Raw genomic sequence first — 27,639 nt, 5'->3', positions numbered from 1 at the left:
ATACATTGTGTATGTATATTATTAATATTTGATTGATTATGCACGGTCGGTCGTCCGTAACGAATGAAAAAGTAAATCATTACAATTAATTAAATGAGAATATATATATATATATATATATATATATCATAGCAGCATCATCCGTCACGTGACGCTCGTCTCCTTCTGTATGTACGAAATGGACTGATCACTACTACGACTACGACTACGACGACGACAACGGCGGCGAGTACGATGTGCACATGATTATATATTGAATATATTATTATTTTGTTTGGTATTAAAGTTAAAATCTTGATAGAGGGAAGAAAAGTAAACATTAAGAATTATATATATCTTAATAATATATATATATATATATATGCACACACACACAAACACACACACTCACCCCTGTAAACACTCCGCGTACTCGACAACGGCGGCCGCGGTGGACCGTCGCTCAGCGAGGGCATCGGGTGTTTTACGATGCTCCACTTGGAGGTCCTCGAGGGGGTCGACGGACCGTCGCACGGCGATCTTTCGATATCTCCGGGCGGGCGGGTATTCTTCGCTTTCGATCTGTCGAAACGGAAAATCGTTTCAATAAATTTTTATAGAGAAAAATAACTTTTAAACACGACCGGAGGTACGCACGTAGCACTTCGACGTATTCGACAGCTCGTAATTCCGTCAAATCAACGCGTGTCGTGGCGCTCGGCCCGCGAGCCGGTCGACGGGTTCACGGACGAGGCCCTCACGGGTGGCGGGTCCCTCTCAACATCTGAAATAATGTAAAAATTATAATTTTCTAGACGCCTGTTAGTGAAAAGTTTCGAGCGTTCGTACGAGAAAATGTCCAGCGACACCGCGGCTCTCCTCACGGTATCGCTACCGCTCTTACTGCCACTAGCGACCTCTGCCACGCCAGTACAACGTACAACGTATATATCAATATAAACTATACTTTCCGCGTTCATAACAATTTATTGCTCTTTGTGAGTGATCGTGTGCGTGCGTGTGCGTGTAATAAATAATAATAATAATAATAATAATGGCCGACGCAGCAGTAGCATCAGAAGCTCCCGCACCCGCCACCCCGGCGAAGAAGCCCAAGTCAGCGGTCGGCGCCGCCGCCGCTGCCGCCGCCGCCAAGAAGCCAAAAGCGAAACCGACCCACCCCAAAACCTCCGAGATGGTCAACAGCGCCATCAAGGAGCTCAAGGAGCGCAGCGGTTCGTCTCTGCAGGCTATCAAGAAGTACATAGCGGCCCAGTACAAAGTGGACGCCGAGAAATTGGCCCCGTTCATCAGAAAATATCTAAAGAGCGCCGTCGAGTCCGGTGCCCTGATACAGACCAAGGGCAAGGGCGCTTCTGGCAGTTTCAAGCTCGAGTCCAAGTCGTCCGCTTCGAAGAGCAAGCAGTCTGCGGCCGGCGGCGCCGGCAAGGGATCCTCCGCCGCAGCTTCCGGCGCATCGTCGTCGTCGGCCTCCGCCTCGTCTAGGTCGAAGAAGAAGAAGGCGTCCGGAGCTCCCGCCGCGGCGTCCGCAGGCGGCAGGGCCGGCAAGAAGGGGGCCGCAGCAGCAGCAGCAGCAGCGGCAGCAGCCGCCGCCGCCGCCGCCGCCGCAGCGTCCTCGCCGTCCAAGTCCAAATCGAAGACGACAGTGAAGGACAAAAAGGCGGCCGCCGCGAAGAAGAAGCCCGCCGCCACGGCAGCCAAGAAAGCCGCCGCCGCCGCATCCTCCGCTTCGAAGGCGAAGGGCGGAGCCGCCGCCGCCACCGCCGCCGCTTCTAAGGCGAAGAAGACCGCCAAGCCGCCGACGAAGAAGCCCAAAGCGCCCAAACCAAAGAAGGCAGCCACGCCCAGAGCCAAGCCGGCGGCTAAGAAGGCCGCGTCCGCCACGCCGAAAAAGTGAATAAATAAAATAGACATATATCTATCTATATACAATTGCTAAACGGACGTTAAATAACGCGCACTACACGAGAATAACTCGTGGCGAGTGTTGTGTGTGTGTGTGTTGTGTGTATGTGTGACGACGATAGGTAGGTGTATATACGTATATATATGTATATATACATGTGCAACGGTAGCACGACAAAAAGCCCTTCTCAGGGCTAACAAAACTTTCCAAATACGCCATACATACATATGTTGTATCAATGAACGGTGGTACAGTTTCTTCTACGACGAACGTCTCGTGTGCTACGAAAATTTATATTATGTAATATAATCAATTAAATCAATCAATATATTCACAGTATCATGAGTGATTGGTAAGTCGGTGAATCCACTATTAGATTACTCAATTCTCAATATTCATTCAAAATTAGTGTCACAAATAATAAACTCCTACTTCATTAACAATATAATTTTGTGACCAATTGTTGTATGGTCTTAAAAAAAAAAAAAAAAAAAAAAGAAAAAAGTATATATATATTAAGTGTATATATTGTTATCTGTATTATATATATTTACTATAGTATATTTTTATTATCCGTTTCTAGGCTGAACAGCTAGCTAGCTTTCTGTTTACTTCGGCGATTGTCGTGCATCGTCGTGCGTCGTCGTACACCGTCGCGCATCGTCGTTGTACACCGTCGTGCATCGTCGTGCATCGTCGTGAGCAATCGTCTACGAGAACGCTCGCTCGTGTCCCCGCTCAACGTGCGCGCGATACACGAGTACTTATTTCAAAAAACGGGCTTTTTTTTAAATATTGTCTTTCAAATTCATCTAACTATCGTTCAACATGTCGGGTCGCGGCAAAGGTGGCAAAGTGAAGGGAAAGGCAAAGTCTCGTTCCAACCGTGCCGGACTTCAGTTTCCAGTGGGACGTATACACAGGCTTTTGAGAAAAGGCAACTACGCCGAACGCGTGGGAGCCGGTGCACCGGTCTACCTGGCCGCCGTGATGGAGTATCTGGCCGCCGAAGTGCTCGAGTTGGCCGGAAACGCCGCTAGGGACAACAAGAAGACCAGAATCATCCCGAGGCATCTCCAATTGGCGATCCGTAACGACGAGGAGCTGAACAAGTTGCTCTCGGGAGTTACGATCGCTCAGGGCGGTGTACTGCCCAACATCCAGGCAGTCCTCTTACCCAAAAAGACTGAGAAGAAAGCCTAATCCTGACACCCCTAGTGCGTGTGTGCGTGTGTGGGTGTGGATTTGGTTTTCTGAAATTTTTGGGTTTTTTTTTTTTTTGTGAAAAGGCCCTTTTAAGGGCCACAAAATATTTCCGTGAACGCTTCGAAATTGCATAAATTGTTTCATTAAGCGAGACGTCTTCTAAAACAAACAAAATATATAAAGCATGACACTACATAGTGTGGACGGTCATGAATAAGTATATATATATATATATATAACAATTTTAGGCACACATCAATTTCGATATTATAAAAAATTGTCTAACAGACCACCCACACACACACACACACACACACACACACACACACACACACACACACACACACACACACACACACACACACACACACACACACACACACATAATATACAGGTGGAAGAGGCAGCGCTTCTTTTACTGAAACTGCATATAACATAACATATCACATAACTTCAGGGTAAGTTATTTTTCTTTATAGGGCTTTTATAGAGTAGTTGAAACTGTGGTTTCATTTAAAGTGGTGCTGACAATTCCATCCTGTATACGTAATGTAAACAAATTTTTAATTTCCTACATGTATCTTATAAATTTCAAATTTAAAAGTATACGAATGATAATATGTTCGGGGGGGGGGGGGGGGGGGGAGGTGGTTTGGATGATTGTGACGTGTGTACACGTACTTGGTCAATTTCGTCTCTTAAAGGCTGGCGCGCGTCGTAAGCGCTTGTGCGTCCACAGAACGGAATGACTACCGACCCGGATCCGACGAAATTTTTTAACCGACACCGTCGTGCACGCAGAGAGTGTGTACCTTTCTCATCGATAGTACTAATTACAAACCTTTCTTATCATGCCGCCCAAGACTAGCGGAAAGGCCGCCAAGAAATCCGGCAAGGCCCAAAAGAACATCTCCAAGTCGGACAAGAAAAAGAAGAAGCACAAGAGGAAGGAGAGCTACGCCATCTACATCTACAAAGTGCTCAAACAAGTCCACCCGGACACCGGAATCTCCAGCAAGGCGATGTCCATCATGAACTCGTTCGTGAACGACATTTTCGAGCGTATCGCCGCCGAGGCGTCGCGACTCGCCCACTACAACAAGAGGTCCACGATCACGTCCAGGGAGGTGCAGACCTCCGTGAGGCTCCTGTTGCCCGGCGAGTTGGCCAAGCACGCCGTCAGCGAAGGCACCAAGGCCGTCACCAAGTACACGAGCTCCAAGTGAAGTGGTCCGTCGAAGAGACGACAGTTAAAAATCGAATGCGCTCGCGAACGTGCCGTGTGACGATGTGTGTGTGTGCGCGCGTGTATCCGTCCGTGTTCTCGTGCTAAAGTGTGTGTGTCTGCACTGGTGCTGTTACACTACGCATCGACTACATCATCATCGTCATCATCGGTCGTCGCGCGCATTCTCAAAAGGCCCTTTTAAGGGCCACTATATGAGTCGTGTTTAAAAATAAAACAAAAACAGTTTCTCGCAAAACGTCTCCCTACCTACACCTAGTTCTAAGTGTAAATATTATTGTGTGTGAGCGTGATAAATTCAATAAATAAATAAATAAATAAATAAATAAATAGTGTTGCTACTCTCAGATGAAAATAATAATACATTAATAGACGCACGCACACGAATGACAATTAACTAATGACATAATATTAATTAAGAAAGAATAATACAATAATTATTATCATCACCACATAACGATAATTAATCCTAATAATAATTATTATTATTATTATTTTTATGTACCCCCGTTAGAAACGCACGTAGCCTATTAATAATATTATTATAATGTCGTATTCATGTAATAGAACCTCCTAGCCAGCCAGCCAGCCAGCCAGCCAGCCAGCCAGCCAGCCAGCCAGCCAGCCAGCCAGCCAGCCAGCCAGCCAGCTAGCTAGCTAGCTATCTATCTAACTAACACACGAGTGTGTTAGTTAGATAGATAGATAGATAGATAGATAGATAGATAGATAGATAGCACTGACCGACGCCCGATGATGCCGGGCCCGGCCGACGCGCCAACTACTACTGATGACTGATCTGATCTCTACTCTTCTCTTCTCTTCTCTTCTTCATTTCATTATTATTTCACTGCGACCGACGCATAGTCACAGAAGACGTACACAGCACGGCATCGACGAGGCACTCTCACCGCCCGACGCCCGACTCGCCACCGCACCGCGTGCGAAAGGGACGGCACGTGCCCCGCCCCTCCCCCCCTGACGTTTTATAAGGCGCCGCCGCGCCCCACTTTTTTGAACACTTCCAATATTACTTTGGACGAAGCGAGACGTGCCCGCGCGTAACAGTTCACTTCAGTTCAGTACCGCGTTCAGTTCAGTAGTAGTGCAAGATGGCTCGTACCAAGCAAACCGCCCGCAAGTCCACCGGTGGTAAGGCGCCGCGCAAACAGCTCGCCACGAAGGCGGCTCGCAAGAGCGCACCTGCCACCGGCGGCGTGAAGAAGCCGCACAGGTACAGGCCCGGCACCGTCGCCCTCCGCGAGATTCGTCGCTACCAGAAGAGCACGGAGCTTCTGATCCGCAAGCTGCCCTTCCAGCGTTTGGTGCGCGAGATAGCGCAGGACTTCAAGACGGACCTGCGGTTCCAGAGCTCCGCCGTTATGGCCCTCCAGGAGGCGAGCGAGGCGTATCTGGTGAGCCTCTTCGAGGACACCAACCTTTGCGCGATCCACGCGAAACGCGTCACCATTATGCCGAAGGACATCCAGCTCGCCCGCAGGATCAGAGGCGAACGTGCGTAATTGCCAGCTAGCTTGCTTGCTTGCAATACAAACGAACAAACAAACAATATACACGATTGTGTATATTGTGTGTGTTGTGAAACCAAAAGGCCCTTCTCAGGGCCACAAATTATTCTGATATTTATATACGTTGTCGTTTCACACGTGTACAAAGAACCGTCTGGGCTGGCTGTCCGTCCGTCCTCGTGTCGTACTGTGTCGCACTGTTCATCTGTACGGGGCAATATTCAATGCAAACAAACATACATACTAATAATAATAATAATAATACTTAATTTAAAAAATAATAATAATAATAAATACAACATACTTGCACTTGCAACGTAGAGAGATAGAGAGATATTATATTATATATTACACTATCTATCCATGCACGATAATCATTTATATATATATATATATATATATATATATATATATATATATATATAAATAATTATGATAATAATAATTGCGTGCACTATACTATACTATGTACTATAACTTTTATTTTAATTATTATTGTTATCATCAGCATAATCCCCCCCCCCCCCCCCCCTCTCCCCTACTCCACATACGCATGACCAACGAGTGGAGCCGAACACAGCCGAACGTAGAGGGGGGGGTATATATTTAGAGAGGGTCAAAAAATATGCGACATAAGTTTCTACCGTACGTTCGCAGTTGAACGTCTCCCCGTCACTCGCGAGGAGCGGAGCGTTAGAAGTAATACCAGAAGTGTGCATACCGCCGTCACATAGTCAACATGACCGGTCGCGGTAAGGGTGGAAAGGGTCTGGGAAAAGGCGGAGCGAAGCGTCACAGGAAAGTGCTGCGCGATAACATCCAGGGCATCACGAAGCCGGCCATCCGTCGTCTCGCCCGCAGGGGCGGCGTCAAACGTATATCCGGCCTGATATACGAGGAGACTCGCGGAGTGCTGAAGGTGTTCCTCGAGAATGTGATCCGCGACGCCGTCACGTACACGGAGCACGCCAAGAGGAAGACCGTCACCGCCATGGACGTCGTGTACGCCCTGAAGCGGCAGGGGCGCACTCTGTACGGCTTCGGCGGTTAATATTTTAACCGCCAACCGCCGAACCGAAGTGAAACCGACGAGAGTGTGAGAATTTAGTGTGTGTGTTTGCGTTCGGGCGCGCGAGCGCGGTGGTCAGTCGGTGTAATCGCGTCGTTTACATCTCGATTGTGTGTGTGATCCAGCTCGAACCAGACCGCATAATCTCTCTCTCTCTCTCCGTCGGTTTCACATAAACAAAAGGCCCTTCTCAGGGCCGCACAAATTTCAGAATTAAATAAAATTTATGTTTCTTAACCACACGGACGTCCCGGACGTTGACTTTATTAAAAGTTCAGCGCTCCGAGTGTGCACTACTAGTTACTCACTTACTATATTTGGTGGATATGGACTGGACCGAACCGAACAATATGTATTTAGTATGAATAACATCCAAGTAGCTCTAACTCATAACTGTGGTAGGTAGGTAGGTAATGTAAGTATTGAAAATGTGTATGTGTGTGACATGTTGATATATTTTGCTACACACTGCACACTCACTGTACTACTACTACTACTACTACTACTACATACATATTCATGTTGTAACCAAAGCGCACAGTTTATACTTAAGAGATGTAGCGAGCGAGCAAGTAGGCAGGTAAGTAAGTTATAAAGTTATATCCATCCGTATTATGATTGTGTAGGGAGGGTATTGCACAAGTATTAATATTATTTATAAATATCAATTGTTAGTTAAAACGCTACGCTATAATATCAGCGCGCCCTGAATTTATTCGCTACAAATGCAATTGTGAAATTATGTTCCACCAACGTAGCGTAGCGGAAATATATAATAAAGGAGTTCAATTCATTAAATCTCGTATCATTAGCATATCACCCTGTGATGCTATAGCCCACAAGTGTGATGTATGTATCTATTATATATGATACATTGTGTATGTATATTATTAATATTTGATTGATTATGCACGGTCGGTCGTCCGTAACGAATGAAAAAGTAAATCATTACAATTAATTAAATGAGAATATATATATATATATATATATATATATCATAGCAGCATCATCCGTCACGTGACGCTCGTCTCCTTCTGTATGTACGAAATGGACTGATCACTACTACGACTACGACTACGACGACGACAACGGCGGCGAGTACGATGTGCACATGATTATATATTGAATATATTATTATTTTGTTTGGTATTAAAGTTAAAATCTTGATAGAGGGAAGAAAAGTAAACATTAAGAATTATATATATCTTAATAATATATATATATATATATATGCACACACACACAAACACACACACTCACCCCTGTAAACACTCCGCGTACTCGACAACGGCGGCCGCGGTGGACCGTCGCTCAGCGAGGGCATCGGGTGTTTTACGATGCTCCACTTGGAGGTCCTCGAGGGGGTCGACGGACCGTCGCACGGCGATCTTTCGATATCTCCGGGCGGGCGGGTATTCTTCGCTTTCGATCTGTCGAAACGGAAAATCGTTTCAATAAATTTTTATAGAGAAAAATAACTTTTAAACACGACCGGAGGTACGCACGTAGCACTTCGACGTATTCGACAGCTCGTAATTCCGTCAAATCAACGCGTGTCGTGGCGCTCGGCCCGCGAGCCGGTCGACGGGTTCACGGACGAGGCCCTCACGGGTGGCGGGTCCCTCTCAACATCTGAAATAATGTAAAAATTATAATTTTCTAGACGCCTGTTAGTGAAAAGTTTCGAGCGTTCGTACGAGAAAATGTCCAGCGACACCGCGGCTCTCCTCACGGTATCGCTACCGCTCTTACTGCCACTAGCGACCTCTGCCACGCCAGTACAACGTACAACGTATATATCAATATAAACTATACTTTCCGCGTTCATAACAATTTATTGCTCTTTGTGAGTGATCGTGTGCGTGCGTGTGCGTGTAATAAATAATAATAATAATAATAATAATGGCCGACGCAGCAGTAGCATCAGAAGCTCCCGCACCCGCCACCCCGGCGAAGAAGCCCAAGTCAGCGGTCGGCGCCGCCGCCGCTGCCGCCGCCGCCAAGAAGCCAAAAGCGAAACCGACCCACCCCAAAACCTCCGAGATGGTCAACAGCGCCATCAAGGAGCTCAAGGAGCGCAGCGGTTCGTCTCTGCAGGCTATCAAGAAGTACATAGCGGCCCAGTACAAAGTGGACGCCGAGAAATTGGCCCCGTTCATCAGAAAATATCTAAAGAGCGCCGTCGAGTCCGGTGCCCTGATACAGACCAAGGGCAAGGGCGCTTCTGGCAGTTTCAAGCTCGAGTCCAAGTCGTCCGCTTCGAAGAGCAAGCAGTCTGCGGCCGGCGGCGCCGGCAAGGGATCCTCCGCCGCAGCTTCCGGCGCATCGTCGTCGTCGGCCTCCGCCTCGTCTAGGTCGAAGAAGAAGAAGGCGTCCGGAGCTCCCGCCGCGGCGTCCGCAGGCGGCAGGGCCGGCAAGAAGGGGGCCGCAGCAGCAGCAGCAGCAGCGGCAGCAGCCGCCGCCGCCGCCGCCGCCGCAGCGTCCTCGCCGTCCAAGTCCAAATCGAAGACGACAGTGAAGGACAAAAAGGCGGCCGCCGCGAAGAAGAAGCCCGCCGCCACGGCAGCCAAGAAAGCCGCCGCCGCCGCATCCTCCGCTTCGAAGGCGAAGGGCGGAGCCGCCGCCGCCACCGCCGCCGCTTCTAAGGCGAAGAAGACCGCCAAGCCGCCGACGAAGAAGCCCAAAGCGCCCAAACCAAAGAAGGCAGCCACGCCCAGAGCCAAGCCGGCGGCTAAGAAGGCCGCGTCCGCCACGCCGAAAAAGTGAATAAATAAAATAGACATATATCTATCTATATACAATTGCTAAACGGACGTTAAATAACGCGCACTACACGAGAATAACTCGTGGCGAGTGTTGTGTGTGTGTGTGTTGTGTGTATGTGTGACGACGATAGGTAGGTGTATATACGTATATATATGTATATATACATGTGCAACGGTAGCACGACAAAAAGCCCTTCTCAGGGCTAACAAAACTTTCCAAATACGCCATACATACATATGTTGTATCAATGAACGGTGGTACAGTTTCTTCTACGACGAACGTCTCGTGTGCTACGAAAATTTATATTATGTAATATAATCAATTAAATCAATCAATATATTCACAGTATCATGAGTGATTGGTAAGTCGGTGAATCCACTATTAGATTACTCAATTCTCAATATTCATTCAAAATTAGTGTCACAAATAATAAACTCCTACTTCATTAACAATATAATTTTGTGACCAATTGTTGTATGGTCTTAAAAAAAAAAAAAAAAAAAAAAGAAAAAAGTATATATATATTAAGTGTATATATTGTTATCTGTATTATATATATTTACTATAGTATATTTTTATTATCCGTTTCTAGGCTGAACAGCTAGCTAGCTTTCTGTTTACTTCGGCGATTGTCGTGCATCGTCGTGCGTCGTCGTACACCGTCGCGCATCGTCGTTGTACACCGTCGTGCATCGTCGTGCATCGTCGTGAGCAATCGTCTACGAGAACGCTCGCTCGTGTCCCCGCTCAACGTGCGCGCGATACACGAGTACTTATTTCAAAAAACGGGCTTTTTTTTAGGCCGAGACATTAGGTCAAAGTAGGCACACACCCCTCGCCACGGCGGGGGGTCAATTGTCCCCAAAATGATCCGAGTAGATGCGGTTAACCTGCTAAACTACGTCGCGCAACATTTCCCCGACGCCTTAGAAGGCCTAAAAACGTACGTCGATAATGAGGCGATCGCTCAATCGCCCGAGTTAATAGAGCAGATGGAGGACGAACCTGAGGAGGCCGACGCCGGCTCGGATGAGGACGAGGCTTCCGCAAATGACGCGGAGTCCGAGTCTGAGTCTGAGGCCGCGGAGGCTTCCTCGTCGTCTTCATCATCCTCTGAGGCCTCAGCCGACGAGGAAGAAACTCCCGGTGTGGAGGATAATGACGGTTTCGAGACCGTCAAATCAAAATCGGCCAAACGGAAGGCCCGTAGATCGCTAGGTTCTCCGCCAACAACCCCAGCCAAACGCGCCGCGCGCGCAGAAAAAACCCCCTCCCCGCGGTCCTCACCCCCGCGTAGGTCTAGGGACAACGCGCAGGTAGTCAAAAAGGGTGCGCAGGTAGACTCTACCGACAAGACTGACAATACAACCAAGACAAGCAATAATAATAGTTCGATCCCCGCGTCCAACTCTGGCGACGGTTCGGTACCGCTACCGGCCGGCCTTCGTAGGGACAGGTTACCTCCCCCGATAATAGTTCAGGAAAAGAAAGCGTGGGACAATTTACAACTATGGATGTTGTCCGCTAAAGTGCAGTTCAATTCTGCCAGATCCACAGCGCAGGGAGTTAGAATTCAGGTGTTAACACCTAAAGATCACAGGGTCCTTACGACCCACCTTAGGAATTCAAAGATAGGGTTCCATTCTTACGCTCTGGAGGACGAGCGTCAATTACGTGTAGTCCTCAAGGGTATCCCATCCGAGTTAGAGACCGAGTCAGTTTTCAGGGACTTAAAATCCCAAAATCTTCCAGTTAGAGCAGTCCACCGTATGTACAATCAGTACACTAAGAAAAGCTACGACATGGTCCTAGCTGTCCTAGACCGTAGCCCTGAGGGCAAACAAATTTTCAAAATAAAATCCATCTGCTCACTCACGGGCATCACTATAGATAAGCCATGGTCTCGTGGCATTCCCGGGCAGTGTCACCGCTGCCAGCTCTATGGGCATTCCGCCAAAAACTGTCACGCAAAACCCAGGTGCGTGAAGTGTTTAGAAAGTCACGCTACTGCTGACTGTCCGCGCAAGGTCCCAGACCCGGCCGTACCTCCCAGCTGTGTCTTGTGTGAGACCCAAGGGCACCCCGCAAATTACCGCGGATGCCCTAAGGCCCCACGCAGGTCCGGCGGAAAGGGCGGCAGGACGCATAAGGCTTCGATGCCTTCCCGTCCAGCGCAAAACCCGTCCGGCCCTCAGCCACCACTCCAACCAGCCCCTCTTCCTTCCACCAATGCGTGGAAAAAACCTCTACCAGAGACCCAAGCCGCCAAGGCCTCCAATCCCAAACCCAAGCCCTCCAGGGCCACTTCCTCCGCCCGCCAGCCCCGTGGGGAGGTAAACCTAGAACAGGAGAGTATCGAAGACGCGATCGACATTGCGACTAGCTTTTTAGACATACTAGATAAAGACGAATTAAAGGCCTTCGCGAAAGGCTTAGTAGACTCAAACGGCGACCCTAAAAGTCGACTTCAAGTAATTAAGCTCAACAGAAAGCTTATAGCCAAATTATTATATGTCAATGCTCAAACTTCCAATGGCGGTCAATAATAATTTTAGAATCAACCCGCCCGATTTAAGACTCGCGCGAGTCAAGCCGCGTTCTCTCAACATAGGTTATTTTAACGCTAACGGTCTCAATACGCAAATGGGGCTAGTCCGCGATTTTGTTACAAACCGACAACTCGACTTATTTCTAGTTCAGGAAACGTTCCTTAGAAATTGCAATAGGGATCCCAAGATAGCCAATTACCGCACTATTCGTAACGACAGAGACGGCGCCAAAGGCGGCACCGTCATATTTTACAGAAAGACGCTTCACGTCATACCGCTCGATCCGCCGCCGACGCTCACTAACATCGAAGTTTCGGTCTGTAAGGTTCACATGACTGGACATCCACCCACTATTATAGCTTCCGCCTATCTCTCTCCATCAAAGAGTTTACTTAGAAGCGACCTACAGACACTACTAGACATGGGGGACTCGGTTATCATAGCCGGGGACCTTAACTGTAAAAGTACCAGGTGGAATTGCAACTCCACAAATAGAGGAGGAATCGAACTCGAAAATATCTATGACCTGACCACCTCTCGCTTTGAGATAATAGCCCCCCTCACTCCCACTAGATTTGGGCCCCGGGGCCGACCTTCAATTCTCGACATAGCCATCCTGCAGGGCGTCTCTCTCAGGCTGCGCTCTATCGAGGTAATACCAGAGTTAGACTCAGACCATAGACCTGTAATAGTTAAATTAGGACCCGATTGTCCTCCAGTTCTTCCTAAAACCACCATCACCGACTGGTCTAAGTTCGCGGAGCGCCTAGGCAATCCCGACACGGAACCGACAGACGACATACCTGACAGATTCGACTCGGTGGAAGTAGTCGAGGCGGAAATTAACCAACTTACTGACAGACTGGGTAGCACTCTCGACGAGTGTTCTAGGGAAATTCCAAGTAATCCAGAAGGACATTTTAAGATCCCGCGAGATCTCAGAAAGCTCATGAGACGTAAAAACATCGCCAATAGGGCGCACGATTCATTTCCGTCGCCGGCTAACCGCGCTAAACTCTGGAGGCTCCAAAGACAGGTTCGAGCCCGGTTCGAGGACCTCAGAGACGAATCTTGGGATCATAGGTTATCAGAGCTTACGCCATCGCACGTAGCGTTCTGGCAATTAACCAAATCATTCAAAAACGACACCGTAGTCGAATTACCGCCGTTAATCCGTCCGGACGGAACACTAGCCTCAGACGATCTCGAAAAGGCCGAATGCCTAGCGGATAACTTAGAAAGTCAATGCTCCCCCTCGGAACAACCGTGTGATCCAATTCACGTCGCCGCGGTGGACACACAGGTCGAAACGTGGGCACCGTTGCCACCAGCGGGCGAACCTATAAGACCGACCTCTGTCGAAGAGGTACAAGACATTATAAAGCGCCTTAAGCCAAAGAAAGCCCCAGGATCCGATCGCATCTCGAATAAGATCCTTAAAATTCTTCCCATTCACATTCTAACGCTTCTCGTTGCCATTTTCAACACGCTCTTAAAAGAGTGCTCATTCCCAGATCAATGGAAAGAGGCAATAGTCATAGGTATTCACAAGCCTAAGAAACCTCGCTCATCCCCGTCCAGTTATCGCCCCATAAGCCTTCTCAGTTCAATGGGCAAAATATACGAACGTATCCTCCTCACTCGTCTCCAAGCCGCAGTCGTGGCCAATGACATAATCCCCCCCGAACAATTCGGCTTTAGAGCCAAACACTCCAGCATACACCAGGTACACCGCCTCACGGAATTCCTGTTATCCCGAGCCAAATTAATGCCATCAGCGGCAATCTTCTTAGACATTGCAAAAGCGTTTGATAAAGTCTGGCACAATGGCTTGATTTACAAGTTACAAAAGACTAACGTACCTGACAGACTCGTGCACATCATTCGAGACTACTTATCAAACCGCTCATTTAGATATAGGGTAGAAGGCACCCTTTCCTCCAGTAGGCCAGTTAGAGCTGGAGTCCCTCAGGGCTCCATACTATCCCCGCTTCTGTACAATCTGTACACGCACGACATCCCCAAAACCCCAGGTACAAACCTAGCCCTTTTCGCAGACGACACCGCCGTCTATACGTCCGGCCGTGTATCAGTCTGCATAGCTAACAGACTCCAAAAGTCCATGGACCGCATAGGTCAGTGGCTATCTCAATGGCGCATAGAGGTCAATCCCGATAAAAGTAACATCATTTACTTCCCCCTCCGTAGGACAGACTACCTGCCACATGTCCGCCTTTTAGGCAAAATAATTCCCGAGGCCAAACAGGCCAAATACTTAGGTGTCATTCTCGACAGTCAACTGTCCTTTAAAGCCCACATCACTTATGTTCGCCGCAAAGCGGCCTACGTCCTAAGTTGTTTGTATCCACTCATTTGTGCCAAAAGTAAACTCTCACTTAGAAATAAAATCCGACTCTATAAAGCATGCGTCAGACCCATTTTCGCCTACGCCTGTGTTGTGTTCGCACAGACAGACCTTAGCCGTTTACAAGTAATTCAAAACCGTTTCTTGCGTAATACTACCGGTGCCCCGTGGTACATGCGTAATACCGATCTCCATAGAGACGTCAAATTAGATTCAGTAAAAGAGCACTGTCGCAAGCTCTCTAGTAGTTATTTCACTAAAGCCGAATCGCATCCGAATCCGCTGGTGGTAAACTCGTGTAATTACGCCAAACGTCGCCCGTGGGATCGCCGTCGACCCCGGGATATCTTAACCGATGATGCTGACCCCATCACTAAAGCGAACGACCCTAAATTTGTAGGTAGGGCTACACACAATCGCACACATACACGCTACGCACACCGTCCCCGCCGGTGGAGACGAGGTCCCAGCTTTACTGTGGCCCAATCGCGCCTCGGCGCGAGAGGAGCCCTCAATCAATAATCCAATAGGGCATCAAGAGCCCTCCCCAGTAGGCTTTGGTCGAACCGATCGAAGCAAAGCCCCCCACTACGAACGGTGTTCGCAAGTCGCGGTCCGAGTCTCAAAGGAGACGCCCTTGCGCCACTGTGTTCTCTTTTGTTGGTACCTTCCACGGTAGCCATGCCAAGGTCAGAGCTCGTCTAGCTCGGCCTCCCCAAGTCCGGTGACGCTGTAGAGGCCGATATGGCCAACAGCATACTGCTCAATCGAAAAACGACGAAAAAACGACTTTTTTTTAAATATTGTCTTTCAAATTCATCTAACTATCGTTCAACATGTCGGGTCGCGGCAAAGGTGGCAAAGTGAAGGGAAAGGCAAAGTCTCGTTCCAACCGTGCCGGACTTCAGTTTCCAGTGGGACGTATACACAGGCTTTTGAGAAAAGGCAACTACGCCGAACGCGTGGGAGCCGGTGCACCGGTCTACCTGGCCGCCGTGATGGAGTATCTGGCCGCCGAAGTGCTCGAGTTGGCCGGAAACGCCGCTAGGGACAACAAGAAGACCAGAATCATCCCGAGGCATCTCCAATTGGCGATCCGTAACGACGAGGAGCTGAACAAGTTGCTCTCGGGAGTTACGATCGCTCAGGGCGGTGTACTGCCCAACATCCAGGCAGTCCTCTTACCCAAAAAGACTGAGAAGAAAGCCTAATCCTGACACCCCTAGTGCGTGTGTGCGTGTGTGGGTGTGGATTTGGTTTTCTGAAATTTTTGGGTTTTTTTTTTTTTTGTGAAAAGGCCCTTTTAAGGGCCACAAAATATTTCCGTGAACGCTTCGAAATTGCATAAATTGTTTCATTAAGCGAGACGTCTTCTAAAACAAACAAAATATATAAAGCATGACACTACATAGTGTGGACGGTCATGAATAAGTATATATATATATATATATAACAATTTTAGGCACACATCAATTTCGATATTATAAAAAATTGTCTAACAGACCACCCACACACACACACACACACACACACACACACACACACACACACACACACACACACACACACACACACACACACACACACACACACACACATAATATACAGGTGGAAGAGGCAGCGCTTCTTTTACTGAAACTGCATATAACATAACATATCACATAACTTCAGGGTAAGTTATTTTTCTTTATAGGGCTTTTATAGAGTAGTTGAAACTGTGGTTTCATTTAAAGTGGTGCTGACAATTCCATCCTGTATACGTAATGTAAACAAATTTTTAATTTCCTACATGTATCTTATAAATTTCAAATTTAAAAGTATACGAATGATAATATGTTCGGGGGGGGGGGGGGGGGGGGAGGTGGTTTGGATGATTGTGACGTGTGTACACGTACTTGGTCAATTTCGTCTCTTAAAGGCTGGCGCGCGTCGTAAGCGCTTGTGCGTCCACAGAACGGAATGACTACCGACCCGGATCCGACGAAATTTTTTAACCGACACCGTCGTGCACGCAGAGAGTGTGTACCTTTCTCATCGATAGTACTAATTACAAACCTTTCTTATCATGCCGCCCAAGACTAGCGGAAAGGCCGCCAAGAAATCCGGCAAGGCCCAAAAGAACATCTCCAAGTCGGACAAGAAAAAGAAGAAGCACAAGAGGAAGGAGAGCTACGCCATCTACATCTACAAAGTGCTCAAACAAGTCCACCCGGACACCGGAATCTCCAGCAAGGCGATGTCCATCATGAACTCGTTCGTGAACGACATTTTCGAGCGTATCGCCGCCGAGGCGTCGCGACTCGCCCACTACAACAAGAGGTCCACGATCACGTCCAGGGAGGTGCAGACCTCCGTGAGGCTCCTGTTGCCCGGCGAGTTGGCCAAGCACGCCGTCAGCGAAGGCACCAAGGCCGTCACCAAGTACACGAGCTCCAAGTGAAGTGGTCCGTCGAAGAGACGACAGTTAAAAATCGAATGCGCTCGCGAACGTGCCGTGTGACGATGTGTGTGTGTGCGCGCGTGTATCCGTCCGTGTTCTCGTGCTAAAGTGTGTGTGTCTGCACTGGTGCTGTTACACTACGCATCGACTACATCATCATCGTCATCATCGGTCGTCGCGCGCATTCTCAAAAGGCCCTTTTAAGGGCCACTATATGAGTCGTGTTTAAAAATAAAACAAAAACAGTTTCTCGCAAAACGTCTCCCTACCTACACCTAGTTCTAAGTGTAAATATTATTGTGTGTGAGCGTGATAAATTCAATAAATAAATAAATAAATAAATAAATAAATAGTGTTGCTACTCTCAGATGAAAATAATAATACATTAATAGACGCACGCACACGAATGACAATTAACTAATGACATAATATTAATTAAGAAAGAATAATACAATAATTATTATCATCACCACATAACGATAATTAATCCTAATAATAATTATTATTATTATTATTTTTATGTACCCCCGTTAGAAACGCACGTAGCCTATTAATAATATTATTATAATGTCGTATTCATGTAATAGAACCTCCTAGCCAGCCAGCCAGCCAGCCAGCCAGCCAGCCAGCCAGCCAGCCAGCCAGCCAGCCAGCCAGCCAGCCAGCCAGCTAGCTAGCTAGCTATCTATCTAACTAACACACGAGTGTGTTAGTTAGATAGATAGATAGATAGATAGATAGATAGATAGATAGATAGCACTGACCGACGCCCGATGATGCCGGGCCCGGCCGACGCGCCAACTACTACTGATGACTGATCTGATCTCTACTCTTCTCTTCTCTTCTCTTCTTCATTTCATTATTATTTCACTGCGACCGACGCATAGTCACAGAAGACGTACACAGCACGGCATCGACGAGGCACTCTCACCGCCCGACGCCCGACTCGCCACCGCACCGCGTGCGAAAGGGACGGCACGTGCCCCGCCCCTCCCCCCCTGACGTTTTATAAGGCGCCGCCGCGCCCCACTTTTTTGAACACTTCCAATATTACTTTGGACGAAGCGAGACGTGCCCGCGCGTAACAGTTCACTTCAGTTCAGTACCGCGTTCAGTTCAGTAGTAGTGCAAGATGGCTCGTACCAAGCAAACCGCCCGCAAGTCCACCGGTGGTAAGGCGCCGCGCAAACAGCTCGCCACGAAGGCGGCTCGCAAGAGCGCACCTGCCACCGGCGGCGTGAAGAAGCCGCACAGGTACAGGCCCGGCACCGTCGCCCTCCGCGAGATTCGTCGCTACCAGAAGAGCACGGAGCTTCTGATCCGCAAGCTGCCCTTCCAGCGTTTGGTGCGCGAGATAGCGCAGGACTTCAAGACGGACCTGCGGTTCCAGAGCTCCGCCGTTATGGCCCTCCAGGAGGCGAGCGAGGCGTATCTGGTGAGCCTCTTCGAGGACACCAACCTTTGCGCGATCCACGCGAAACGCGTCACCATTATGCCGAAGGACATCCAGCTCGCCCGCAGGATCAGAGGCGAACGTGCGTAATTGCCAGCTAGCTTGCTTGCTTGCAATACAAACGAACAAACAAACAATATACACGATTGTGTATATTGTGTGTGTTGTGAAACCAAAAGGCCCTTCTCAGGGCCACAAATTATTCTGATATTTATATACGTTGTCGTTTCACACGTGTACAAAGAACCGTCTGGGCTGGCTGTCCGTCCGTCCTCGTGTCGTACTGTGTCGCACTGTTCATCTGTACGGGGCAATATTCAATGCAAACAAACATACATACTAATAATAATAATAATAATACTTAATTTAAAAAATAATAATAATAATAAATACAACATACTTGCACTTGCAACGTAGAGAGATAGAGAGATATTATATTATATATTACACTATCTATCCATGCACGATAATCATTTATATATATATATATATATATATATATATATATATATATATATATAAATAATTATGATAATAATAATTGCGTGCACTATACTATACTATGTACTATAACTTTTATTTTAATTATTATTGTTATCATCAGCATAATCCCCCCCCCCCCCCCCCCTCTCCCCTACTCCACATACGCATGACCAACGAGTGGAGCCGAACACAGCCGAACGTAGAGGGGGGGGTATATATTTAGAGAGGGTCAAAAAATATGCGACATAAGTTTCTACCGTACGTTCGCAGTTGAACGTCTCCCCGTCACTCGCGAGGAGCGGAGCGTTAGAAGTAATACCAGAAGTGTGCATACCGCCGTCACATAGTCAACATGACCGGTCGCGGTAAGGGTGGAAAGGGTCTGGGAAAAGGCGGAGCGAAGCGTCACAGGAAAGTGCTGCGCGATAACATCCAGGGCATCACGAAGCCGGCCATCCGTCGTCTCGCCCGCAGGGGCGGCGTCAAACGTATATCCGGCCTGATATACGAGGAGACTCGCGGAGTGCTGAAGGTGTTCCTCGAGAATGTGATCCGCGACGCCGTCACGTACACGGAGCACGCCAAGAGGAAGACCGTCACCGCCATGGACGTCGTGTACGCCCTGAAGCGGCAGGGGCGCACTCTGTACGGCTTCGGCGGTTAATATTTTAACCGCCAACCGCCGAACCGAAGTGAAACCGACGAGAGTGTGAGAATTTAGTGTGTGTGTTTGCGTTCGGGCGCGCGAGCGCGGTGGTCAGTCGGTGTAATCGCGTCGTTTACATCTCGATTGTGTGTGTGATCCAGCTCGAACCAGACCGCATAATCTCTCTCTCTCTCTCCGTCGGTTTCACATAAACAAAAGGCCCTTCTCAGGGCCGCACAAATTTCAGAATTAAATAAAATTTATGTTTCTTAACCACACGGACGTCCCGGACGTTGACTTTATTAAAAGTTCAGCGCTCCGAGTGTGCACTACTAGTTACTCACTTACTATATTTGGTGGATATGGACTGGACCGAACCGAACAATATGTATTTAGTATGAATAACATCCAAGTAGCTCTAACTCATAACTGTGGTAGGTAGGTAGGTAATGTAAGTATTGAAAATGTGTATGTGTGTGACATGTTGATATATTTTGCTACACACTGCACACTCACTGTACTACTACTACTACTACTACTACTACATACATATTCATGTTGTAACCAAAGCGCACAGTTTATACTTAAGAGATGTAGCGAGCGAGCAAGTAGGCAGGTAAGTAAGTTATAAAGTTATATCCATCCGTATTATGATTGTGTAGGGAGGGTATTGCACAAGTATTAATATTATTTATAAATATCAATTGTTAGTTAAAACGCTACGCTATAATATCAGCGCGCCCTGAATTTATTCGCTACAAATGCAATTGTGAAATTATGTTCCACCAACGTAGCGTAGCGGAAATATATAATAAAGGAGTTCAATTCATTAAATCTCGTATCATTAGCATATCACCCTGTGATGCTATAGCCCACAAGTGTGATGTATGTATCTATTATATATGATACATTGTGTATGTATATTATTAATATTTGATTGATTATGCACGGTCGGTCGTCCGTAACGAATGAAAAAGTAAATCATTACAATTAATTAAATGAGAATATATATATATATATATATATATATATCATAGCAGCATCATCCGTCACGTGACGCTCGTCTCCTTCTGTATGTACGAAATGGACTGATCACTACTACGACTACGACTACGACGACGACAACGGCGGCGAGTACGATGTGCACATGATTATATATTGAATATATTATTATTTTGTTTGGTATTAAAGTTAAAATCTTGATAGAGGGAAGAAAAGTAAACATTAAGAATTATATATATCTTAATAATATATATATATATATATATGCACACACACACAAACACACACACTCACCCCTGTAAACACTCCGCGTACTCGACAACGGCGGCCGCGGTGGACCGTCGCTCAGCGAGGGCATCGGGTGTTTTACGATGCTCCACTTGGAGGTCCTCGAGGGGGTCGACGGACCGTCGCACGGCGATCTTTCGATATCTCCGGGCGGGCGGGTATTCTTCGCTTTCGATCTGTCGAAACGGAAAATCGTTTCAATAAATTTTTATAGAGAAAAATAACTTTTAAACACGACCGGAGGTACGCACGTAGCACTTCGACGTATTCGACAGCTCGTAATTCCGTCAAATCAACGCGTGTCGTGGCGCTCGGCCCGCGAGCCGGTCGACGGGTTCACGGACGAGGCCCTCACGGGTGGCGGGTCCCTCTCAACATCTGAAATAATGTAAAAATTATAATTTTCTAGACGCCTGTTAGTGAAAAGTTTCGAGCGTTCGTACGAGAAAATGTCCAGCGACACCGCGGCTCTCCTCACGGTATCGCTACCGCTCTTACTGCCACTAGCGACCTCTGCCACGCCAGTACAACGTACAACGTATATATCAATATAAACTATACTTTCCGCGTTCATAACAATTTATTGCTCTTTGTGAGTGATCGTGTGCGTGCGTGTGCGTGTAATAAATAATAATAATAATAATAATAATGGCCGACGCAGCAGTAGCATCAGAAGCTCCCGCACCCGCCACCCCGGCGAAGAAGCCCAAGTCAGCGGTCGGCGCCGCCGCCGCTGCCGCCGCCGCCAAGAAGCCAAAAGCGAAACCGACCCACCCCAAAACCTCCGAGATGGTCAACAGCGCCATCAAGGAGCTCAAGGAGCGCAGCGGTTCGTCTCTGCAGGCTATCAAGAAGTACATAGCGGCCCAGTACAAAGTGGACGCCGAGAAATTGGCCCCGTTCATCAGAAAATATCTAAAGAGCGCCGTCGAGTCCGGTGCCCTGATACAGACCAAGGGCAAGGGCGCTTCTGGCAGTTTCAAGCTCGAGTCCAAGTCGTCCGCTTCGAAGAGCAAGCAGTCTGCGGCCGGCGGCGCCGGCAAGGGATCCTCCGCCGCAGCTTCCGGCGCATCGTCGTCGTCGGCCTCCGCCTCGTCTAGGTCGAAGAAGAAGAAGGCGTCCGGAGCTCCCGCCGCGGCGTCCGCAGGCGGCAGGGCCGGCAAGAAGGGGGCCGCAGCAGCAGCAGCAGCAGCGGCAGCAGCCGCCGCCGCCGCCGCCGCCGCAGCGTCCTCGCCGTCCAAGTCCAAATCGAAGACGACAGTGAAGGACAAAAAGGCGGCCGCCGCGAAGAAGAAGCCCGCCGCCACGGCAGCCAAGAAAGCCGCCGCCGCCGCATCCTCCGCTTCGAAGGCGAAGGGCGGAGCCGCCGCCGCCACCGCCGCCGCTTCTAAGGCGAAGAAGACCGCCAAGCCGCCGACGAAGAAGCCCAAAGCGCCCAAACCAAAGAAGGCAGCCACGCCCAGAGCCAAGCCGGCGGCTAAGAAGGCCGCGTCCGCCACGCCGAAAAAGTGAATAAATAAAATAGACATATATCTATCTATATACAATTGCTAAACGGACGTTAAATAACGCGCACTACACGAGAATAACTCGTGGCGAGTGTTGTGTGTGTGTGTGTTGTGTGTATGTGTGACGACGATAGGTAGGTGTATATACGTATATATATGTATATATACATGTGCAACGGTAGCACGACAAAAAGCCCTTCTCAGGGCTAACAAAACTTTCCAAATACGCCATACATACATATGTTGTATCAATGAACGGTGGTACAGTTTCTTCTACGACGAACGTCTCGTGTGCTACGAAAATTTATATTATGTAATATAATCAATTAAATCAATCAATATATTCACAGTATCATGAGTGATTGGTAAGTCGGTGAATCCACTATTAGATTACTCAATTCTCAATATTCATTCAAAATTAGTGTCACAAATAATAAACTCCTACTTCATTAACAATATAATTTTGTGACCAATTGTTGTATGGTCTTAAAAAAAAAAAAAAAAAAAAAAGAAAAAAGTATATATATATTAAGTGTATATATTGTTATCTGTATTATATATATTTACTATAGTATATTTTTATTATCCGTTTCTAGGCTGAACAGCTAGCTAGCTTTCTGTTTACTTCGGCGATTGTCGTGCATCGTCGTGCGTCGTCGTACACCGTCGCGCATCGTCGTTGTACACCGTCGTGCATCGTCGTGCATCGTCGTGAGCAATCGTCTACGAGAACGCTCGCTCGTGTCCCCGCTCAACGTGCGCGCGATACACGAGTACTTATTTCAAAAAACGGGCTTTTTTTTAAATATTGTCTTTCAAATTCATCTAACTATCGTTCAACATGTCGGGTCGCGGCAAAGGTGGCAAAGTGAAGGGAAAGGCAAAGTCTCGTTCCAACCGTGCCGGACTTCAGTTTCCAGTGGGACGTATACACAGGCTTTTGAGAAAAGGCAACTACGCCGAACGCGTGGGAGCCGGTGCACCGGTCTACCTGGCCGCCGTGATGGAGTATCTGGCCGCCGAAGTGCTCGAGTTGGCCGGAAACGCCGCTAGGGACAACAAGAAGACCAGAATCATCCCGAGGCATCTCCAATTGGCGATCCGTAACGACGAGGAGCTGAACAAGTTGCTCTCGGGAGTTACGATCGCTCAGGGCGGTGTACTGCCCAACATCCAGGCAGTCCTCTTACCCAAAAAGACTGAGAAGAAAGCCTAATCCTGACACCCCTAGTGCGTGTGTGCGTGTGTGGGTGTGGATTTGGTTTTCTGAAATTTTTGGGTTTTTTTTTTTTTTGTGAAAAGGCCCTTTTAAGGGCCACAAAATATTTCCGTGAACGCTTCGAAATTGCATAAATTGTTTCATTAAGCGAGACGTCTTCTAAAACAAACAAAATATATAAAGCATGACACTACATAGTGTGGACGGTCATGAATAAGTATATATATATATATATATAACAATTTTAGGCACACATCAATTTCGATATTATAAAAAATTGTCTAACAGACCACCCACACACACACACACACACACACACACACACACACACACACACACACACACACACACACACACACACACACACACACACACACACACACATAATATACAGGTGGAAGAGGCAGCGCTTCTTTTACTGAAACTGCATATAACATAACATATCACATAACTTCAGGGTAAGTTATTTTTCTTTATAGGGCTTTTATAGAGTAGTTGAAACTGTGGTTTCATTTAAAGTGGTGCTGACAATTCCATCCTGTATACGTAATGTAAACAAATTTTTAATTTCCTACATGTATCTTATAAATTTCAAATTTAAAAGTATACGAATGATAATATGTTCGGGGGGGGGGGGGGGGGGGGAGGTGGTTTGGATGATTGTGACGTGTGTACACGTACTTGGTCAATTTCGTCTCTTAAAGGCTGGCGCGCGTCGTAAGCGCTTGTGCGTCCACAGAACGGAATGACTACCGACCCGGATCCGACGAAATTTCAGATCCGATTCGGCCTTGCTTCGGTGAGGTCGCACAATTGGGCTATTATATTTATTTCGATCCCTTGTCGAAGTGATACTGTATTTATATTAGTGTTGTGCTGCGGATTCCTGCGACTGCTGAGCTGCGTGGCGTCCTGCTGCGCTGCGTTGCCCTGTGGTTGCCGAGTCCCGCATCGCTCGTTTCCAGCGTCCGGATTGTTTGTTCAGTAAGTGGATACACAGTTGTTTTTAGTTAGGTACTCACCTACCGTTCACCGACGGTAGATTTTGCTTGCCAAATATAGTGTAGCTTTAAAATACACACCCCGTCCCTCGCCGCAAGGTGAGGGGAGAGACAAAGTATGGCCGGCCTCAGTCGCTCCGAGCTGCTAAGGTACCTAGAGACATTCCACGGCGAAACGTTCAACGCCGTCGTCAAATTCGCGCAAACGCGCCATGATGCGCCTAGTTCACCTAGCGCGCCCGAAATCGGCCCGGATGCCGATATGCAGCCTTCAGCTGCCGGCCCGAGCGCCGATGATGAGCAGATGCTCTCCGGTGGGCTTTGCGACCTCGGAGTCGCCCCGCCGAGGGAGCACTCCCGCGATCCCTCACCGATCCAGTCTGGTGAAGAGATGGAGGTGGGCAATTGCCCTTCCTCTGATACGGACAATGATGACGGTTTCGAGACCGTCGGATCTCGCTCGGCCAAGCGTAAGGCCAGGGCCCCTAAGGCCCCCCCCCCGCCCAAAAAGGCGAATAAGCCCGACGGCCGCCGTTCCCGCGCGAACGACTTAACGGTTTCCCCCTCCCCTGCCCCCGCCTCCGCGGTTGAGCGGGAAGAGGACGACTCCCCCCGCGCGCCCCGCGCCCCCCGTATTAAACCGCCGCCACCCATTTATGTGCAAGAGAAGCACAAATGGGGAAAAGTATCCCAGTGGCTTAATAGCCACAATATTCAATACACTACCGCGCGTTTAACGCAGGTAGGTATTAAAATCCAAGTCAGGTCTTCGTCGGAACACCGACAACTCACCTCTTTCCTTCGTGAGTACCAGATAGGGTACCACTCTTACGCCCTGGAGGACGAGCGCCAACTGCGCGTCGTCCTTAAGGGCATTCCAAAAGAGATCGAAGTCGATCTCGTCCTTGACGATCTCAAAAGCAAGGGCTTCCCCGTGCGCCAGGCGCACCGTCTATACAATTCTCGCACTAAAGCGAAATTCGACATTGTTCTTGTTATCCTGGACCTCACTAAGGAGGGAAAGGAAATTTTCAACCTGAGGTCGGTGTGTTCTCTCACCGGCATCAGAGTCGAACCCCCACATACGAGGGGTCTCATAGGGCAGTGTCATCGCTGCCAATTATACGGGCACTCTGCCCGCAATTGTTTCGCGCGGCCTAGGTGCGTTAAGTGCCTAGACGATCACGCGACTGCGGATTGTCCCCGCAAAGTCCCCGATCCCGCTGTGCCCCCAAGCTGCGTGCTATGCGAGACGCAGGGCCATCCCGCGAACTATCGCGGATGTTCCCGCGCGCCACGCAGACGCACTAGGCGCGGAGGCAAAAAGCGCACCTCCAATAAAAAGGAGCCGGCTCCTACTCAATACGAGCCCGCCCCTCTCCCTAAAGAGAATGCGTGGTTTAAACCCGCACCTACACCGGTCGTCGCCCTCGCCGCGGCACCGGTACAGCCGCCTACCCCTCAGGTAGCGGCTCCCCGCCCCGCGCTCGCGCCTTCCGGCGCGACCGCGACCGCGCCCTTGCGCCCGGCGCCTTCCCGCGCCGCGCCCGCGCCCGCACCCACGCATTCCCGCGCCGCGCCCGCCCCCTCTTCTAACGCTAGCGACTTAGCACTTGTGCTAAGATTCGCTAGATGTTTTGATTTCAAAGAAATCAAAGTCCTCGCGGCGAAACTTAGGAACACGAACGGTTCCGACGATCGCGCTCAAGTTATTATAGATCATATAGATCTCATCGAAGCCATTCAAGGCTTCGTCGCGGTTTAAATTTTTCCAATGGCGGTCATAAATAGATTTACCCCACGGCCCGCTGACTCGCAACTCGCGCGTATTAAACCTAGAGCCCTGTCAATAGCGACCTTTAACGCAAACGGTGTCAAACGCCAAAAAGAGGCTGTGAGCGCCTTCGCGCACGCCCATCAAATAGATATCTTATGTATACAGGAGACTTTTCTTAAACCTGCTGTTCGTAGTCCTGGCATTGCGAACTACAGGATTGTAAGAAATGATAGAGCCACCCACGGTGGAGGCACTATGATTTATTACAAGAAGAATTTACACTGTATACCACTCGACCCTCCGTCTCTCGAAGCAGCCGAGGCGTCGGTGTGTCAGGTATTCCTCACAGGCCATCAGCCGTTAATTATAGCTTCAGTTTATCGTTCGCCGTCTAGGCAATTATTAGAAAGCGACATTTTGGCGCTACTTAGTATGGGAGACTCGGTCCTTCTGATCGGGGATTTCAATTGCAAACATAGACTTTGGAATTCGTCGGTGACTAATGTCAGCGGCAAGAGGCTTCTAGCCTTCACAGAGAAATATAACGCTTGTGTTATAGGCCCGCCTTCTCCCACTCGCTTTAGTGTCCTCGGCACAGGCGATGTACTCGATATTGCCATACTTTCGAACGTTGCACTGTCGCAACGTTCAATAGATACCATTCTCGACCTAGATTCGGACCATCGTCCTGTCATTCTCAAGTTAGGTGACGAGCGCCCCTCTGGCCCTCCCACCAAAACTGTGGTCGACTGGAGGAGATTCGCAAAGCTCCTCCGCTCGAATGAATCCCCTCTTAAGGAATTAATACCTGGCATCGCCGACTCCGCGGCGCTAGCGATAGACGCGGCGAATAAATTTACCGATTATATTTTAAATACAATCCAGAGTTGTTCGAAAGAGGTAACAAACTTGCCCGACGGTAGGTTTGATATCTCAGAAAAGCTCAGGCGATTGATTAGACGCAGGAACGTAGCTATGCGACGACACGATACCTACCCGACTGACAAAAATCGTAGGGAATTTTACAGATTAAAGAGGAGAGTTCGATTCGAATTCGAACTTCTGCGCGGTGAGTCGTGGGATAAGAAGCTCGAGGGGCTCGCTCCATCGCACCAGGCATTCTGGGCGCTGTCGCGAGCTTTTAGAGTCGATTGTCTCTCGACTATGCCTCCTCTAGTTAGGTCAG

At 48.5% G+C, this 27,639-nt stretch overlaps 12 protein-coding genes and 1 long non-coding RNA gene across 13 annotated transcripts in view; 12 read left to right on the top strand and 1 right to left on the bottom strand.

The window, feature by feature from the left end:
• The window catches only part of LOC146536522 (uncharacterized), a 63,169-nt gene extending 41,842 nt beyond the window's left edge, over positions 1 to 21,327 (bottom strand). The window contains exons 1-6 of the long non-coding RNA XR_014878249.1: positions 21,200 to 21,327; positions 20,955 to 21,124; positions 8,462 to 8,588; positions 8,217 to 8,386; positions 637 to 763; positions 392 to 561 (exon numbers count right to left, since the gene is read on the bottom strand). This is a non-coding gene — a long non-coding RNA (uncharacterized LOC146536522). The remainder of the gene's footprint in view (positions 1 to 391; positions 562 to 636; positions 764 to 8,216; positions 8,387 to 8,461; positions 8,589 to 20,954; positions 21,125 to 21,199) is intronic.
• Positions 906 to 2,108, top strand: LOC146536532 (uncharacterized). The gene has a single exon (XM_085190123.1). It carries the CDS (start codon positions 1,034 to 1,036, stop codon positions 1,895 to 1,897), a length of 864 nt encoding a protein of 287 aa, XP_085046249.1. The 5' UTR covers positions 906 to 1,033; the 3' UTR covers positions 1,898 to 2,108.
• On the top strand, positions 2,708 to 3,216 carry LOC146536531 (histone H2A). Its single transcript, XM_085190139.1, has one exon. It carries the CDS (start codon positions 2,735 to 2,737, stop codon positions 3,107 to 3,109), a length of 375 nt encoding a protein of 124 aa, XP_085046265.1. The 5' UTR covers positions 2,708 to 2,734; the 3' UTR covers positions 3,110 to 3,216.
• Positions 3,868 to 4,551, top strand: LOC146536530 (histone H2B). Its single transcript, XM_085190132.1, has one exon. It carries the CDS (start codon positions 3,964 to 3,966, stop codon positions 4,336 to 4,338), a length of 375 nt encoding a protein of 124 aa, XP_085046258.1. The 5' UTR covers positions 3,868 to 3,963; the 3' UTR covers positions 4,339 to 4,551.
• On the top strand, positions 5,366 to 6,006 carry LOC146536529 (histone H3-like). The gene has a single exon (XM_085190131.1). It carries the CDS (start codon positions 5,471 to 5,473, stop codon positions 5,879 to 5,881), a length of 411 nt encoding a protein of 136 aa, XP_085046257.1. The 5' UTR covers positions 5,366 to 5,470; the 3' UTR covers positions 5,882 to 6,006.
• Positions 6,530 to 7,157, top strand: LOC146536528 (histone H4). Its single transcript, XM_085190148.1, has one exon. It carries the CDS (start codon positions 6,627 to 6,629, stop codon positions 6,936 to 6,938), a length of 312 nt encoding a protein of 103 aa, XP_085046274.1. The 5' UTR covers positions 6,530 to 6,626; the 3' UTR covers positions 6,939 to 7,157.
• On the top strand, positions 8,731 to 9,933 carry LOC146536527 (uncharacterized). Its single transcript, XM_085190121.1, has one exon. The coding sequence runs from the start codon at positions 8,859 to 8,861 to the stop codon at positions 9,720 to 9,722; it is 864 nt and encodes a 287-aa protein (XP_085046247.1). The 5' UTR covers positions 8,731 to 8,858; the 3' UTR covers positions 9,723 to 9,933.
• Positions 15,456 to 15,954, top strand: LOC146536526 (histone H2A). The gene has a single exon (XM_085190371.1). It carries the CDS (start codon positions 15,473 to 15,475, stop codon positions 15,845 to 15,847), a length of 375 nt encoding a protein of 124 aa, XP_085046497.1. The 5' UTR covers positions 15,456 to 15,472; the 3' UTR covers positions 15,848 to 15,954.
• Positions 16,569 to 17,289, top strand: LOC146536525 (histone H2B). The gene has a single exon (XM_085190370.1). It carries the CDS (start codon positions 16,702 to 16,704, stop codon positions 17,074 to 17,076), a length of 375 nt encoding a protein of 124 aa, XP_085046496.1. The 5' UTR covers positions 16,569 to 16,701; the 3' UTR covers positions 17,077 to 17,289.
• On the top strand, positions 17,865 to 18,867 carry LOC146536524 (histone H3-like). The gene has a single exon (XM_085190175.1). It carries the CDS (start codon positions 18,209 to 18,211, stop codon positions 18,617 to 18,619), a length of 411 nt encoding a protein of 136 aa, XP_085046301.1. The 5' UTR covers positions 17,865 to 18,208; the 3' UTR covers positions 18,620 to 18,867.
• Positions 19,268 to 20,492, top strand: LOC146536523 (histone H4). The gene has a single exon (XM_085190425.1). It carries the CDS (start codon positions 19,365 to 19,367, stop codon positions 19,674 to 19,676), a length of 312 nt encoding a protein of 103 aa, XP_085046551.1. The 5' UTR covers positions 19,268 to 19,364; the 3' UTR covers positions 19,677 to 20,492.
• Positions 21,328 to 21,468: 141 nt separating the features above from the next.
• On the top strand, positions 21,469 to 22,671 carry LOC146536521 (uncharacterized). Its single transcript, XM_085190127.1, has one exon. The coding sequence runs from the start codon at positions 21,597 to 21,599 to the stop codon at positions 22,458 to 22,460; it is 864 nt and encodes a 287-aa protein (XP_085046253.1). The 5' UTR covers positions 21,469 to 21,596; the 3' UTR covers positions 22,461 to 22,671.
• A 599-nt stretch (positions 22,672 to 23,270) lies between these two features.
• On the top strand, positions 23,271 to 23,779 carry LOC146536520 (histone H2A). The gene has a single exon (XM_085190143.1). The coding sequence runs from the start codon at positions 23,298 to 23,300 to the stop codon at positions 23,670 to 23,672; it is 375 nt and encodes a 124-aa protein (XP_085046269.1). The 5' UTR covers positions 23,271 to 23,297; the 3' UTR covers positions 23,673 to 23,779.
• The last annotated feature ends 3,860 nt before the right edge of the window (positions 23,780 to 27,639 follow it).

Source organism: Heliconius melpomene, chromosome 9 (assembly GCF_056956725.1).
Source record: "Heliconius melpomene rosina isolate 202511_hmr_F chromosome 9, ASM5695672v1, whole genome shotgun sequence".
NCBI lineage: Eukaryota > Metazoa > Arthropoda > Insecta > Lepidoptera > Nymphalidae > Heliconius > Heliconius melpomene.
This window is presented reverse-complemented; position numbering and strand designations above follow the sequence as displayed.